The sequence below is a fragment of the Symphalangus syndactylus genome, chromosome 8, assembly GCF_028878055.3.
Source record: "Symphalangus syndactylus isolate Jambi chromosome 8, NHGRI_mSymSyn1-v2.1_pri, whole genome shotgun sequence".
NCBI lineage: Eukaryota > Metazoa > Chordata > Mammalia > Primates > Hylobatidae > Symphalangus > Symphalangus syndactylus.
The window spans coordinates 20,503,335-20,518,148 of NC_072430.2; the positions used below are offsets into that span (position 1 = coordinate 20,503,335).

Genomic DNA, 14,814 nt, shown 5'->3' on the forward strand with positions numbered 1-14,814 from the left:
TAGCTGATTTTGGCTGAGAGACTTAACTGAAGGATTTTTTCGAACAAAAATCCTTTAAAAAGTTATTAATAAGAGGCCAGGCATGGTGGCTCATGCCTGTAATCCTAGCACTCTGGAAGGCAAGGCAGAAGGATTGCTTGAACTCAAGTTTGAGACTAGCCCGGACAACACAGTGAGCCCTCGTCTCTACAAGAGAAAAAAAAAACACTATATTATTTAAAAAAAAAAAAAAGTTATGAATGAGAAACTGTTATGAGAAACAGAAAACAGAAATAAACTTCTGTATACAAAGTATAAGAGTTTTATAAAACCCTAAAAGCCCATCCAGCGGCCCAGTTAAAGACCTTTAAGTGACAAGGGGATATTTCAATATTTTACTTTAAAAATAACTTATTTTAAACCCTCTTTACTCCCCCGAAGTTTCTCTCCCATTTTCTCTTTCTCATGCCAATCTCAAATGACCTTCCTACTTAACCAACCAAAAGCCACTAGCCAAGTATTACCCCAAATTCTAAGTATAAATATTAAAGAGACACACCTATTTCTATAATTAACCCCTATTCTTTCCTATATAAAGAAATTATTCCTTATTATATAAAAAAGCCTAATCTATGTTCTAAATCTCACTAACTCGTGTCATCTCAAGAAACTCAAATCATCACACTCCTTTACTCTCTCATCCAACTTTCCCGTCTCAAGTAAATCCTACACATTAGCCTTTAAATAAACTCACGTTTTTATTATCTCCTAAAAGAAAAACAGAAGCAGAAAAGTCCTCTGGTTTCTCTCTCTGTCTCTGTGTCTGTGTGTACGTGTGTGTGTGTGTGTGTGTGTGTGTGTGTGTGTGTGTGTGTCTGTCTGTCTCTCTCTCTCTCAGAGCTATCACCCACACTCTGAAACTGGTGAATGATGACACCATGAGGAGGTAGGCAACACTTGAAGACTTGTTATTTTTGGTACCTACATGACATCCACATGGAACCACAGAGCAGTCAAATTATTAAAGCTATGGATATCATTGGTACATGAATGTAAATGTAGTCAACAGAGCAGGTGTTACCACTCAGGGACAATATCAAAATGGGAAAAACAGACAAAAGAATAATGAAAGAGCCCTCAAGGGCACAAATATTACATGATTAAAAAGAAAAGGACAGTTGGCCAGAGAACAACCACAGATGCAGGAGAAAGCCTGAAATGGCTAGCAAGGTGCCTAGTACATAATAAACACTCACTGCTTGTTGAGCAAATATACAACCGTATTCTAAAAACCCAGAAGTTTTATTTACATAAGTTACTTAGTATTACTTCAAGAAACTAAACTTCAAAACTAAATTTGTGAAATTATTTAGTACAGTTGTACACATTTTATATTCGTGCACGAACTCAAAGGACACAAAGACTTTTACAAATCCCAAAATTCTTATTAAAATGTCAGCTTCTTCACTTAAAAAAAAAAAAAAATTTTTAAACGATAACACTTACAGGACATATTCAGGCCTGAAGTCTTTGGATTATGCATGATTTGCCTAAAAACATATCATACACACAAAGTCCAAAAGAAAGAAAAAAACACATCCACGACACCTCAGCATTTTCTATTTCACACTCATCCAGGGAATCCTCCCCAACCTGAACTTCTGCCATTGGTTAAATTGTAACATAGGCCGGGCGTGGTGGCTCATGCCTGGAATCCCAGCACTTTGGGAGGCCAGGGCGGGCAGATCACCTGAGGTCAGGAATTCAAGACCAGCCTGGCCAACATGGTGAAACCCCGTCTCCACAAAAATACAATAATTAGCCGGGCATGATGGCAGGTGACAGTAATCCCAGCTACTCGGGAGGCTGAGGCAGGAGAATCGCTTGAACCTGGGAGGCGGAGGTTGCAGTGAGCCGAGATCGTGCCATTGTACTCCAGCCTGGGTGACAGAGCAACACTCTAATTTTTTTTTTTTTTTTTTTTTTTTTTTTTAAGACAGGGTCTCACTCTGGTTGACCAGGCTGGGGTGCACCAGTGGGATCACCGCTCACTGTAGTCTCAGCCTTGCAGGTTCAAGCAATTCTCCCACCTCAGCCTCCTGAGTGGCCAGGACTACAGGTGCACACCACCACACCCTGACTAATTTTTTTACTTTTTTCTAGAGATGGGAGTCTCACTATGTTGCCCAGGCTGGTCTTGAACTCCTGGCCTCAAGTGATCCTACCACCTCAGCCTCCCAAAGTGTTGGGATTACAGGTGTGAGTCACTGCACCTGGCTGAAAATTCTTCACTGCTTCATAGCCAGGGCAGTGGCACGCACCTGTAGTCTCAGCTACTCAGGAGGTTGAAGTAGGAGGATTGCTTAAATCCAGGAACTCAAGGCCAGCCTAAACAACACAGCCAGACCCTATCTCTCAAAATAATAATAAATTTTTAAAATTTTAACTGCTGTAAATGTTAGACAGATAACTAGCTCTTCTAAAACAGGTTTCCCTAACTATCATAGATACATTCCCTTGTTACAAAGGTATAAGCAGCTCTAGGACAGAAAGGTGGTTTTGTTCCTTTTGTCTGTTCTCATCAGTACACCATACAGTGCACTGTAGCAGTAGCTATCTAAATACATGAATTTGGAGGGGTTATGTGCTAACATTCATTCACATCTGACTGAAGACATTATCAGTCTCAAAAATAAAATGTTAAGTATGACAAGACAAAACCAAAAAGTACTATCCCCAAACCTAGGAATTAAATTGCTATTTAAAAAAAAATTAGTAGATGGAATAAAAATAACATTCTAAATAGATGACTTTAGTAGCAAAAAGAGAATGTATCCAGGCCGGGCACGATGGCTCACGCTTGTAATCCCAGCACTTTGGGAGGCTGAGATGGGCGGATCACGAGGTCAGGAGATCGAGACCACGGTGAAACCCCGTCTCTACTAAAAATACAAAAAAATTTAGCCGGACATGGTGGCGGGCGCCTGTAGTCCCAGCTACTCGGAGAGGCTGAGGCAGGAGAATGGCGTGAACCCGGGAGGTGGAGCTTGCAGTGAGCCGAGATCGCGCCACTGCACTCCAGCCTGGGCGACAGAGCAAGACTCCCTCTCAAAAAAAAAAAAAAAAGAATGTATCTGATTGATTTAGCAAACAGCCACTCCACTTCTGTTTCCCTCTTTTTCCTTACCCCTGAGAGCTGCCAGAACTGTTCAATGGACTGGTCTTCGTAGCACTAGTAGGTGAAGGCACAGACATGCTGTTATCACTGTCCATAGACAAGTCGAGGCTGCTGTCATTGAGAGCTGTCAATTTGACACCTTCTGTTGAATGCTGCAAACAATGAAACATTTTATCAAATATATCTTTATTTCATCCAGATGTTGAAACATGGAAACCTTTTACTTAACATATATGATTTTTACTGAAAAGCACAAATCACTAAATCTACGAAAGTTAGATGTGCCATGCTGATTCTAAAAGGCAACGATTTGGGAGTCAAGTACTTTCTTCTAAGAAGGCCTCAACATTAAATATAGTTCTTATGTGGGAGAAAAAAGGAGAAAGAAATGCTGTATATAAATGTACATACTGACTGTAAGATACAACACAAATTAAAAACACTATAATATAAAAACACAAGAATCTCAAATCAGAGAACTCTAAAAATATACACACACAAGAAAAAAATGTCTCAACAATAAACATGGGACTACAATGACTCTGGAAAGTGGGACTAGAAGTGATTTCGTTTACATATAGATTTCTAATTATCCTACAAAAAATATAAAATTTTTTTAATTTCAAAAAGTGTAACTTATTGCCACTCCTTACTATTTGTCAATAAAAAGAGCCTCTCTCAAAAGCAAGAGACTTTAGTGCTCCAATTGCAATTTAGAATTTTTTTAATGGCATGCTTAATACTGTAAATTATCCTGTGAAAAGAAAAGCAGAAATAATTTTCTGAAAACTAAATATACAAATCCTAATGCTGGTCCTCCTTAAAAATCAAAGCACTCCAAAACAAATAATGCAGAAAAACCAAAAACTATGGATGGTTTCATGGAATTAAAGCTGCTTTCTAGTAATGGAGTTTAAATTTTTGCTATTTGGTGCTACTGTAATATTACATTCAGCTTCATTTTTTTTTCCAGAATGTTTAGCCTGTGTTCACTTACCTACAGAAACATTTTAATGAAAATAATTTATACTGTTGACAAAAATACATTCCTTATACATGTGCCTGCATTCTCTGCTTTCTAGTTCCCCAAATAACAAAATATTCTTATCTTTGATTTAGCACTAGACATATCACTTATGTACATGAATGAAAATTGATCAAATGGGGAAGATGAGATTTGGTAGAAAGGAGAGGAAGAAGAGAGTAATGCCATTTGCTTATGAAGTCAGTTGTGAAATAAAAGTACCTAATATTATAAATGAGTATCTCTTCTACTCAACAATGCTACCAATCTTACTCTCCACTAGATATGAGGATTTATTCAGTAAGTAAATTATATTCAGTTCTACAGTGACCTGCCTACCTGCCTCACTAAGTGGCCAAACAGCTATGAGTTAACAGGCCACTGTTGGGGATAAATTGTGAAAGTTTAACTGGTTGGTCTAAACACAAAACAGCATTAAGCTACTTTGCTTTGTTTGCTTCTATATCCAGATCAAGTTTGGTAGCAAGAGACCTCAAAGCCAAAAAGTCACAAATATTCTATCATAATTTTTAACAAATGATAAATAAAACAAAGAACATACTACAGAAAGAAACACACACACATACTTTGCAGTCAGACCTAGGTCCAATTCACAGCTCATACAACATGACCCAGGGCAAGGTTCTCAACCCCTCAGTTTCTGCTACTAAAAGACAATACCCATGGGTTGCTGGAATATTAAATATAAAAACGACTGGTATAGTGCTTTGCAAAAAGCAGTTAATAAAAGGAAGCTATTTATAAGAGTCCAAACAAAACATTCATAGATCTTGACTCCTAGACACTTGTTACTTACTAAGCAAGAAAGTGCTATTCTACTAATGCAAACTTAGAAATAATCTAAATGATCCCAAACACAGGGTAGATTTAATCATACTGTAGCTATATAAAGAGATATTAAACAGCCACTAAAAATGTAATTTGGATAGATGGTCACGATATGTTAACACAAAAAAGGCAGGTCACAAAATAGCAAGTTTCATCAAAAACCTTTTAAAAATATGTATGTGGTAACATGCACTGAACAGTCTGTGTATAAATAAACTAAAATGTTAAAAGTAGGTTTGCTGTGAAATTATAGTTACTTCATCTGATAGAATTTTTGGACTAAAAAACAAATTTCCAATCATTAGTGATTCTCTTTATATTCTACATGACTATATTTAAAGAAATAATACCTTGAGAAATAATAAAACATCTTATATTCAAATTTACTTAAAATGTACACAAGATGGTTCCAAATATCAATATTGTCATGGAAATAGTAAGAGTTTAAAAAGGTATTCTGAATATATGATTCTGAGAAATCTAATTATCTGTTATAAATAGCTGTTTATTAAATAGCTATTTGATTATGAATTAAATATTCATAATAGCCAAGTTCTAAAGAACATAATCTACTTTCACTTCTGAAAACATAAAATGTTTATATACTTTTTTAAAAAAATTATTATTTTGTAAGAGACAGGGTCTCGTTCTGTCACTCAGACTGAAGTGCAATGGCACAATCGTAAGTTCACTGCAGCCTTGAACTACTGGGCACACATGATCTTCCCACCTCAGCCTCTCAAGTAGTTAGGACTATAAGGCGCATGCCACCATTCTCAGCTAATTAAAAAATTTTTTTTAGAGATGGAGTCTTGCTGTGTTGCCCAGGATGGTCTTGAACTCCCAGCCTCAAAGGATCCTCCTACCGCAGCCTCACAAGTCACTGGGATTACAAGCATGAGCCACCATTCCCAGGTCCAAAATGTTTATATGTTTTGTATGTGATAAATTTACATTTAAGTACAATTGATTTAACCCATTAATAATACAACACTAAAGGACAATTAGAAAGCAAGTGTTTAACTTGACATTTTAGTTTTGTTTTCCTGAGGCTAATCTCTAGCTGAGATACTTTAATTTTAAAATAAAACTGCTTGATGGAAAATTTTACAATAAACATGTGGAAACATGCACTGAACAGTATGTGTATAAATAGTACATTGAGAATGGTACATTTTTGTCAATTTTTATTTAGTTAACTAAATTTTTAGTAAACCATTAGGTTAAGAATAAAATTTTTGGCCGGGTGCTGTGGCTCACACCTGTAATCCCAGCATTTTGGGAGGCCGAGGCAGGCGGATCACGAGGCCAGGAGATCCAGACCATCCTGGCTAACACAGTGAAACCCCATCTCTACTAAAAATACAAAAAATTAGCTGGGCATGGTGGCGGGCGCCTGTAGTCCCAGCTACTTGGGAGGCTGAGGCAGGAGAATGGCGTGAACCCAGAAGTGTAGCTTGCAGTGAGCCGAAATTGCTCCACTGTGCTCCAGCATGGGCAACAGAGTGAGACTCCGTCTCAAAAAAAAAAAAAACAAAAAAATTAAAATAACATCATGTTTAAACCTTAAAAACTGATTTTAGACCCCTCCCCATCTATCTACCTATCTCCAAGTTATGAATAACGATGGTGATAACAAAAGCCAATATGAGCATTTATTATGTGCCACGAAGCTAGTCTAAACCACCATTTACATGTATTGGCTCATTTAATCCTCATGAAATACCTAATAAAATAGGTAAAAATACTGCCACAATTTTAGAGATGAGACAAATCAAGAATAAGATGTTTGCCGTGTAACTTGCTCAAATTTCACAGGTAGGAAACAGTAGAGCCTGAATTTGAACAAGGCAGTCCACTCCAGAGTCCTTGCCTTTAATTAACTTCAATGTTTTTGTATCATAATATATTGTTTTAAGAAACAAAATATTATAAAATTGAAGTCTTTTGTGTATTAATTTCATTCCTTTCCTCCCAACCCCAATCCCAGACAACCAGCCATTTTCCTGAATGCAGTGGTTGTCATTCTGTAACATATACTTTTAATTCATATTCTCTCCTAAATACATTTTTTTTTAAGTTTTTAAACTTGTAAACTTTATATGGAAGATCAAGTGATACATACATGTGCTTTTTTTATTCAACATATTAGTATATGCAGTTGTAGTTCACTTATTTTCACTGCTGCATACTGTGAAGTATTCCACTATAGGAATAAACCATCTATTTTTGAAATCACTTAAAGAAAAAATGTAATTTGTATCTGTCCACTAAAATTCCAATATGCTCACTAAAGTCCAAATAAGGAAAAAATGGCTCTAAGTTATTCAAAAGGAAGCACTAACACTAGAACAATGTAATGCAAAATATTAACTCAGTGACCTCTGTTCATGACCTCCTTTACACTCAGCAACTTTTAGTTTTTAAATAATGTTATATTTCTTACATTCACCAAAAAAAGCGATTTTCATTTTTAAAAAGTCTCACATAATTTACTTGACCCACATATTTCCTTACCAATTTAATTTAGTTTTCTTTTTAAAGGAAAGAAAATTAAATACTGGTGTGGGATTTTTAAGTGAATAAGAATAAAAAGTCCTTAAAGAGAATACGGGTATATACAAAGTTAGGATATGAAGCATCACCACTAATCCTTCTAAAATCTAAAGCAACTGTGTGCAAGAAAGCTGATTAGAGTCAGATTTCACATAATGAAACTGCTCCATAAAACAGATTTTTAAAAAGCTGTCATCTATTTCAAATATGACTTATTAACTGAGCCTAAATTCTGAAATAATGATAGTCCAGATGCATAAAACATTATGTTAGTAATGCTTTTGTAAGTACTTTCTAAATTTACCTTTTTCTTTTTCTGAAGCACATGATTAGGTAGTAGTTGATGGAGTTGCTTTCTTTTTACATGCATTGCAGCAATTTTCATATCCACCTCAAACATCTTGCTGTTTATTGCTTGCCTATAAACTATACAATTAGGAAATTGTTACAAGAAATAGAAACATTTTAATAAAGGCAGTTAAACTCACTCCAGAGAAACTATTCTAAGTAGGGATCCTTTTTCCATCAATACTGCATATCTGTAGATCGGTCAAGACCTATTCCTAATCTGACATAATTCATTGCCTGAGCAAACTCCTTTTACCACAAGATGAGCTGAATAAAAGCACAAAATGTATTAATTCTTCCACTATAGTAACTCTTTAAATAGCTCTTAAAGTAGTAACTTTAAAAAGTAACTCTTTAAGAAATGGCAGAAATGAGGGGAAAAGGGTTTCTTACACCCATACCCTTTTATGCTACCAGTACTATTGTTTAAAACTTTACCCAAGTATGTAACACATCCTGTAAAATAAGTCAAACTTATTAAACTATACCTAAAGGTATCTTTACAAGAATTTGCAAGATAAAACTAAGTAATGATGTACTTTCTAATATAGTAATAATTTAAATAACAGATGTCACAGGTACAAAAAGAAAATGCTACAATTAAATTCAAATTATTTAGATCCAGAGGGCCCCAAAAAGTAAAAAAGTCGGTCATACAAAACATATTTATGAAACACCTATACTTGATTCATATTGTTCTAGACACTGGGGATAAGTAGTGAACAAAGACCAACGTAGCCTCAAAGGGTCTACATTACAGTACAGAGAATAGAATAAACAGAAAAAAATAAAACATAAACTACGGTCCATGTCAGATGATGATAAGAATTACTGTGAAAAACCACGTAGGGAGTAGGGTAGGAAGCTCAGCCTGGAAACTGAGTTGACAGCTGACTGAAGATTTAAATGAACATAAGGATGTAAGCTGAGAGTACCTGGTGAAATAGCATTCCAGAGAGAGCAAACATCAAGAACAAAATGCCCTAAGCAGGAGAAAATGCCTGGAACATTTGAGAAACAACAAAAATGCCAATGGAGAAGATGAAAAGTAGAAATCCATAATCCCTTATGTGCAACTCTAAAATCCCAAAAACTCTCAACACACAAGTTTTTCTAAGATAGGAAACAAAATTCATCTAGTAACAAACCCTGTGCTGAACTATTTGTGGCTGTGGCTATTTGGTCTTTGTCTTTTGCTCCATGTTCCCTGGCTCCCTGCAGAAATATACTGTCTTTCAGTACCAAATGCTGCTCCAGGCCTCACTGGGTATATTACTTACTAACTTTATTACCTTTCTGGCTCCAAAACTTATAGATAAAGGATTGTGAACTTATAATAGGAGGTAAGGTCACAGACATAATGAAAAGGGCAGATCAGGCAGAGGCTTGCAAACCACAGTAAGGCCGTGGACTTTCATTCTGAGTGAGACAAATACTCAAAGGTTTTAAGCAGGCAAGATAGGATCTGGCTTAAAAATATCATCCGGACACTAGGTAAGAACAGCTGAAGGGGGCAAGGGCAAAAGAGAAAGTTTTCACAATGACAGTGATCCAACAGCTCTATAGTGGCTAGGACTTAGGGTGAAAGCAGTGGGAACAGTACTAAGTAGCAGAAACCTCAATGTATTCTGAAAGAAGAGGCAAAAAGATTTTATAATGGATTAACATCAAGTATGGAAAAAACAGGAGTCAAAGACTGATTCCAAGGTCTCTAGGTTGAACAACCAAAATAACTTGAAAAGAAACTGGTAGGGGTTGGGAGTGAACATTTGCGTGCTGAATATGTGAAACCTACTTTCTTTTAAAATCCCATAAAGTATTGGATTAAAGTGTTTCAACATAAAGGACAACTAAGTATTTCCTTCCCAAAATACCTAAAACATCCTTGAAAATCCTGATGGTTCATTCGTGTAATCTTTGATAAACATCTTAACTTGAATGCAATGTACAGAACAAATTTCTAATCCAGGTAGGTATCCATGGCTTATTAGTTCATAAATAAGTTAACATCAGAATTTTTACTTCAGGAAAAAATACTTCTGTGGTGTTCAGCAGGTGGAGTATCACCCTACATACGACATTCTAAAAATCTGTAGAGGTATTTTTGTTGTTGTATTGATTAAAAGGTATTATGGCTAGAAACACTATATATCCTTCAATGTGGACAGTTCTACCCAACACAGAATTATACCATGTCCTTCCTACATTCCTAAAGACAAAAAACCTACTTAGCAATTATTTAAACAAGGATTCACTTCAATTTTACATTTAAAAAATGGAGTATTTAAAATAAAAAAAGAAAAAACAAACAAAAAATAGAGTATTTTAATTTGAAATTTCCAGGAATACAACTACCGCCAAGCATATCAAAATCAGATCACTTTTTATTTGCAACTTTCACTTTTACCAGGTCACCAATGCTAACGCTGCTGGTGATAGCTGAATCCCTACAGACAACACTTGTATCAGTCAGAATTAATAGATGTCACACTGCTAGCGATTCTACATAAAGTGCAATCACTTCACTCTTAAGTGATCTTCTAGTGTCACTGTATCTGAGCACTGACATACTGAAATACATATCCTTTTCCTTTTATTTCTCCTTTATATCACAGTTAGTGTACGACACCGACTTTTTAACAAACTGGCACTAATTTTTTTTCTCTCCTGTAATTAGGTAAAACATTTCTTAATTTTAAGTCTGTATGTTCTCAAGGGAAAACTCATAGGGAATAAAAATGCCACTTACTACATTTGTTTTAAATAGGGCAGAGAAGGACAGTGTCTGCGAGAGAAAAGGATTAGTCCTTAAAGAAGAAATGCAGTTGTCCCTATGCGTAGTATTCGCCATTCCCATTAAAAGTTGTGCAGCTACATATAGACTCATTCTCTCAACTACATCCACCATTTGGTCTTTGGTTAAAATGAACTACCTTTCATCTTAGGGTACAGGTCAATCTGAAATCTACATATAATCAGCCTATTTCCCACCTATGCATTAACATTTGAATCCCCATAGTCGGAAAATTTCTCCAGGTCATCACAAGTTCTGCTTCATCAATTTCTCAGGTTCAAGATGATGAAGGCAGTTAGACACAGATTCAGTCTAGACAACCATATATTCAAGTTGTTTCCCATTTCTTAAGAAATTATGCACAAGTCAAGTTTGGAATGGTTCTACTTAACTTAAAGGTTGCCAAAATAGAGAAAAATCATGTATATACAGGTTGAGTATCCCTAATCCAAAAATCTGAAATTGAAACTGCTAAAAAATGCAAAATTTGTGAATGTCAACATGACACTTAAAGGAAATGCTCACTGAAGTATTTCAAATTTCATATTTTCAGACTAGGGATGCTCAACTGGTAAGTGTAATGTAAATATTCCAAAATCTGAAAAAATCCTGAACACTTCTGGTCCCAAGCATTGTGGATAAGGAACACTCAATCTGTATTAGACTAATACAAAACCATTATTCTGATGATAGTTCAATATTCGCAAGTAATTTCAGCAATTATTGTAAATATTACTATGGTATGCATCAAGACAATTTGAAATATGCAAGAACTGAAGTGTTTTGATTATCCAAGTAAAGACATACCTGTATCTGTGAAAGACTGAATATCATAGGTGAGATCAACACTGAGGTTTTCAGAGTTTTCTGTTTTTTTAAACACTAACCCAATCACCCACATCGTGCGAAATTCTTCCCTGCAAAGAAGAGCATTACTATAGTTTATCTGGATTTCATGAAAATGTAGCTATCAATGTGGTTGACAATCAGAAACATGGAAAAACTTGTAATACAAACGTATGAGCAAACTAAAAGTTCTAAGCCCAAGCTCCATGAAAATGCAAAGTCCTCACCCACACCTTTCCTCTACATTCCTACTACAGCATAAACAGAGATCCAGGAGAAATACACTCTTACTAACTGTACATTGACAGTCAATGTCCTTAATGATGATTCTAAAGAACCAAAGCCACTGAAATCAAAGAAAAATTATCTTTAAACTAATGAAGGAAAAAGAATAATCTTTTTAGAAAAGTCTGGGAAAAAAAGGATATTTCTAAATACAGAAATTTAACTAGAACTTAATAGATATTTCTTAAACTTCAAAAATTCAATTTAAAAGGCCACATGAACAGAAGCATAGTAACAGGAATAATTAGTGATTTACCTACTTTTGAACATTCAACAGCGTATCTACTGAATGGAACATCAAACGGTCTTGTAATAATTAAGATTAGAATTATCACAAAATGTAAAAAACTCATATAATTACAAAATAAAAAATATCTATATAATCAATAAGAATACTGTATAACACAAATTTAATGATCCTTTCACTTATTTGTTTTAATGATGCTTTATTTTTTAAAATAAGCTCATTACTAGTACTCTCCAACTCTCCAGTGCAACAAAGTATAGAGTCTAGTCTCATATTAACAGCAATCAAATCAGCAACTAACTTATACAAATAAAAGACCCCTAAAAAGGTAAACTGACTCTGCTTTTTCTTACGTTATCTTCTCAACAGTCCAGAATCAAGCACAAATCAGATATTTGTAAGTTCATATCAAAATGTTTGTTCCCTTTTAACAAAAATTTAAGATAAAAAGCAAAGACTGATGTATGGTATACCAGCTATTCTGACAACTATTGTACAAAACAGGAGAAGAAAATATTAAGAAGGAATGGTAAAGACAGTATTAAAGCAGAACTGCAGAATGTGAACTCTAGCTAAGAGGTACCTCATCGTTGGAAGAATATTATCAGAAAAAAAAAATGTGTGCTGATTTTTCTCACAAAACAGTCTTTCTCTTCAATGTTTCTGATCAGGAAAAACTAAGTTATAAACTCTAAATTGTCTGTAAGCCATATGTAGTCAACAGAATAGTTACACTAGTTATAAAAAATGCCTGTAAAAGCTTCTGTGAATGAAAATTGGAAATGGGAAGAAGAAATTAAATTGGAAAAGGGCTTACTTGTCGGGATTTTCTTTGGGTGCTGGAAATGACTGGGGATTCACATGAGCCAGTGTAATAAATTCATTCTTCTCCAAGCTTCCAACCAGGATTCGGATTTTTGATTCCACCAAGCCTACCCTGAACAAATGTCACTTAGTATTAACAAAAAGTTTTGGTTAACTTAAAAATAAATAAATAAAATGCACATACCAGGGCATTTCAACTGGCTGAACTCCCACAGATAAAACCAGAAGCCTTAAGTTCTACCCAAAATTGCCAAACAACGGGGAAAAAAGAGCCAAGAAACACTCCATTCCCACCAGCAACGTTACAAAAGTTATCCGCACAAAAATTTTAAGAAAAACAAGCCGTAAGTGCACTTTAAATACACAATTAAGAAATGATGCATGGATCTCTATAAAGCAAACAAAAAAATAAGTTGCATATGGATCCCCTGATTTCTATACTTCCACTACACACAGTAAAGCTCCACTTGTGAACAAATCAAACCAAACTAGAAGTTTTAAGGACTTCCTCCCATCTCCTACTGTGTTCAGTGGCTATGTGATTCATTTTGAAGTTTGCTTTGTCTGTAAAGTCTATTCTTATACTCACCATTCCAGGCGTTGTTTTTCTGTTGGTGCACTTGCTAGAAGTACAATATAATGCCTTTGAAGATAAAGACAACATGCTATTTATTTTATTTACATGCTTTGTGCTGGATATTAAACCATAAAGTAATAAGCTTCCTTACAGTTATAGATCCACATCAATTTAGCAAGGGGGACTACAATCTCAATATGCACATAAAATCATATATACTAAATTCCACGTTTCTAACTACTAGTGAGTTTAATTCTTCTGAAAAAGGCAGTGACTTTATGAATAATTACCAAAAAGCAGCTTAATTCAAGAAGCATAAATAAGCATTAATAATTTTGCTCAATGACACCAATTTGAGTGCTCTGCCTATAAAATTAAAGAGCTGTTCACTAAAATATAATCTACTTACAACAAAAATGTTTCAATGGAATCAAAACACCATTGCTTTAGACACAAAAACTTATCACTAAATACACATACTACAACAGTAACTTCAAAAACAGTATCAAACACATCATGCTTTTAAATCCAAATTAAATAGTAGTAAAAATTAAACTGAATACTGCAGTTAGGCCCTGTGATTTTTTTCCCAATTAACAGTATAATTTCTATAATCAAAAAAGAAAAAAAAAATCACTAACATGACAGCAACAAAGAAATCTGATTTTTATCCAAAACTCAATCCCATTCATATTAGACAAAAGCCAAGTTTTCACTTCAGAAAATAGCATCATGATCAAATAAATATTGAAGTCTTTTTAAAACAAACTATTTACAACTAAAATGTAACTACTATCATTCAGTTTCCTAAGACTAAAAAAGTTCAATCCAATATACTCTTCTACAGTACCCATTTTAGAAGTGCTGGGAGCCAAATTTCACACCAGAATCTCTACCCCAAAAAGCAAACTGACATCATCTAGTACTGACACTAGTTTCAAAAGTAGCAGTATAACCAAAATTTTAAAATTACTTTACTCTTTGAAAAGTCTAGGCCAGGCGTGGTGGCTCACGCCTGTAATCCCAGAACTTTGGGAGGCCGAGGCGAGCGGATCACGAGGTCAGGAGATCGAGACCACGGTGAAACCCCGTCTCTACTGAAAATACAAAAAATTAGCCGGGCCTGGTGGCAGGGGGCCTATAGTCCCAGCTACTCGGGAGGCTGAGGCAGGAGAATGGCGTGAACCCGGGAGGCAGCTTGCAGCGAGCCGAGATCATGCCACTGCACTCCAGCCTGGGTGACAGATCGAGACTCTGTCTCAAAAAAAAAAAAAAAAAAAAAAGTCTAAAACCTTCCTAATACTTT

General features: G+C 35.2%; 1 protein-coding gene across 7 annotated transcripts in view; it reads right to left on the reverse strand.

Moving 5' to 3' along the window:
• Positions 1-14,814, reverse strand: part of PAPOLA (poly(A) polymerase alpha) — a 68,289-nt gene that overhangs the window by 11,623 nt on the left and 41,852 nt on the right. For all 7 annotated transcript variants that reach the window (XM_055288244.2, XM_055288242.2, XM_055288240.2 and 4 more), the window contains 5 exons: positions 13,521-13,574; positions 12,924-13,043; positions 11,536-11,645; positions 7,891-8,012; positions 3,167-3,309 (listed from right to left, as the gene is read on the reverse strand). In XM_055288244.2, the coding sequence (XP_055144219.1) occupies positions 3,167-3,309; positions 7,891-8,012; positions 11,536-11,645; positions 12,924-13,043; positions 13,521-13,574 (549 nt within the window). The remainder of the gene's footprint in view (positions 1-3,166; positions 3,310-7,890; positions 8,013-11,535; positions 11,646-12,923; positions 13,044-13,520; positions 13,575-14,814) is intronic.